Source organism: Protopterus annectens, chromosome 17.part0, assembly GCF_019279795.1.
Source record: "Protopterus annectens isolate FY-2018-M chromosome 17.part0, PAN1.0, whole genome shotgun sequence".
Taxonomy (NCBI): Eukaryota; Metazoa; Chordata; order Ceratodontiformes; family Protopteridae; genus Protopterus; species Protopterus annectens.
The window spans coordinates 713,407,217-713,409,739 of record NC_056751.1 but is presented as its reverse complement, the minus strand read 5'-3'; the positions used below and the strand labels follow the sequence as shown (position 1 = coordinate 713,409,739).

The window sequence follows — 2,523 nt, the reverse complement described above, 5'->3', positions numbered from 1 at the left end:
ATTACCCTTTTAAGCTCTAAGGAGTTCACAAATCTGGATTGGGGGGCAGGGGTCACTGTTTTCTTTTAAAGCTGGACATTCTTACATTGTTTTCTTTCTGCCAAAGTTCGTTCACTCCCTGTGGATAATGACACTTTACTAAAAAGAAATCCTAGACATTACAAAAAAAAAAAAAGTGAAAAAAAATCTGTAATTTGTTTCACAGAATTGCTGTGCTGTTTGACTCATTCTTTTCTGAGAATCACTTCAGTTCTTTTTCTCTTTCTTCTGCTCTCCGTTTCTCACACTTATTCTCTGTTACTCACCCTGCCTCTTACATCTGTAACAGATTGAACGAAGTACTGTACTGCAGAGCTCACATACAAAGGTATAAAGTTTGGGCACCATGCTCCTCATAAAATGTAAACATGCGCATACCACAAGCCGTGAGCAGTATTACGTATCTTGTGGTTTCTAACAAAGGTTGTTGTATTGTTCCTTCCTAGCAGTAATACCCAGATGGAGTTAACTATAAAGATAAGCTGAATAGTTTGTAGTTACTTCCATTTCATCTCGCATGAACACAGAAATATGTGAAGTTTAACTTTAATGCCTAAGGAAAAAGTTGGTATCATTTTCAGCAAATAAAATGTTCAGTTATGCATACTCCTCTCTCTTTCTCTCTCTCTCTCTCTTCCTCTCCCTTTGTGTCTCTACCCCCCTCTTAGAAGGCACTGCATTTTTGTGAAACTCAGTTACTTTGGGATTCTCAGAGGGAAGGATTTTTCCAATAGTGTACAAGGGAGGGACAAAAATCTGTTTCTTTCTACAGCAGCACTGCAAACAAACCCATTCCACTCTGCTATTACTAGTCAGGTACCACGGCTTGATTTCAGGTGAAGTATCCTGATTGTGTGTGTTTGTGCACTTTCAGCACACTTTTTTTTAAATTCTGAGTCTCATGACTTACCTTGTTAGTGGCACAGTGGTATGTCCCTCCCATTCCTCAGCCTCTTGTCCTCCCTCCCTCCCTGGCTCTGCCTCCCTCCCTCCCGCTGCTGCTCACTCACTGCCAGCAGCCTAGTCCGAAGCTGGAGTTATACAGAAAGAAGAATCTGAAGAAATACTTCTTACATTCCTAGCCCAGGATGCAAGCATTCAGGCACATACTTGGATAAACAAAGGAGCAGTATCCCAAACTTACAATCTGCACTTCTCAGGAGACATCCGATAGCCCAAAGGAACTGGACCAGAACAGGGAATATTAGGAACACAACATGTTGCTGCTGGGGATGTTCACTTGGAGTCTAACTTTCCCCTCATTGATCGCTCAAGGTAAGGATTATTACGATATTGCTAACAGCCAAAAACTTTTTGTCACTCAGGGATTGTCTCTAGAATGGAAGGACTGCTAAAGACAGGCAATTAATCACTATCCTGGTCCCTGAAAGAGCACGTAGCCTAGAATTAATTCTGTCCAGGATGAGTGATGCTCTGTGTGGAAAGGGCTGTTCTCCCCTAAGCAGTGTACAATAAAAGAGACATTTATCCCCCCACCCCTGCTGCTGTCCGGTGCCCACCAATCTGAGGCCAGCAACTAATGCCTAATTTGCTTGGGGTACTAAACTGCTGTCCATTTTAGTATCCAGAGACAGAGATAGATTTGATGTAATCTAGAAGATCCGTCTTATGTTATAAATGTTGGTGTAACCCCACTGAAGGCCAGTGTAGTGTTGCCAAGTCCTATCCCAGGAGGTGAGGGGGGTGCTGTGTTTGTGTGGGGGGTGCTATGATAACTGTCTGAGTGCCTGCACAGTGTGGAACACAGTATTAGATATACTAAGCATCACATCTGTTCACATGCAGTGTAGGACCCATGTGTCCAAACCACAGATGACCCTCATTCCTGGAACATGCATACACCACTTAATCACTGTTGTGCCATTGAATGTCCCGTACACCCCCACATAACATCCATTTTTTCCTTGCCACCCAGACAAGTAGGAAAGCTAAGTATCATATTGCTGTGATTAGCACCCTTCACAAGTGCCTACTAACTGATACATTATAAAACAGTGCAACCCCCTCCTTAAGGAATATGCCGGAGAACCAGCCCCTTTCCCACACTCCTGCTAGTAAAGAAGGAATAATGCATTTGCAGATAATGTCATGGCATAGAGCACAAGGGACCCTACTGACTCATGCAAAGCACTGTGTGTATATGGGGGGGGGGCACAGTAACACACTCTCCACAGGAAGCCCTAAACCCTACTAATATTAGGGTGATGTGTCTATATTAAGGGGTAACAGTGGTGAGACTAATTGGCTCCATATAACTTGTATGAAGGGCTTTGCTTCCCATACATGATAAGCAAGGAATTTACCAGTGCAGTAGAGCTTTAGAAGTAAGATTCATTTATGCAGCATGAAGAGGGTCTCTGTAACATACAATAAATAGGGACTGACCCAGCTCATGTGTGTGTTGTAAGTACCCCTCTGTCATGTGCTAGGTAGGAGAAGCTACCTATGTGTACACACACAAAC

General features: G+C 43.1%; 1 protein-coding gene across 2 annotated transcripts in view; it reads left to right on the top strand.

Annotated features, from left to right (window-relative positions):
- Positions 1-868: 868 nt before the first annotated feature.
- The window catches only part of KIRREL1 (kirre like nephrin family adhesion molecule 1), a 1,121,500-nt gene continuing 1,119,845 nt past the window's right edge, over positions 869-2,523 (top strand). The window contains exon 1 of one of the 2 annotated variants that reach the window (XM_044059334.1): positions 869-1,314. In XM_044059334.1, the coding sequence (XP_043915269.1) occupies positions 1,257-1,314 (58 nt within the window). In that variant the 5' untranslated portion in view covers positions 869-1,256. The remainder of the gene's footprint in view (positions 1,315-2,523) is intronic. The other variant, XM_044059335.1, reaches the window with a different exon arrangement.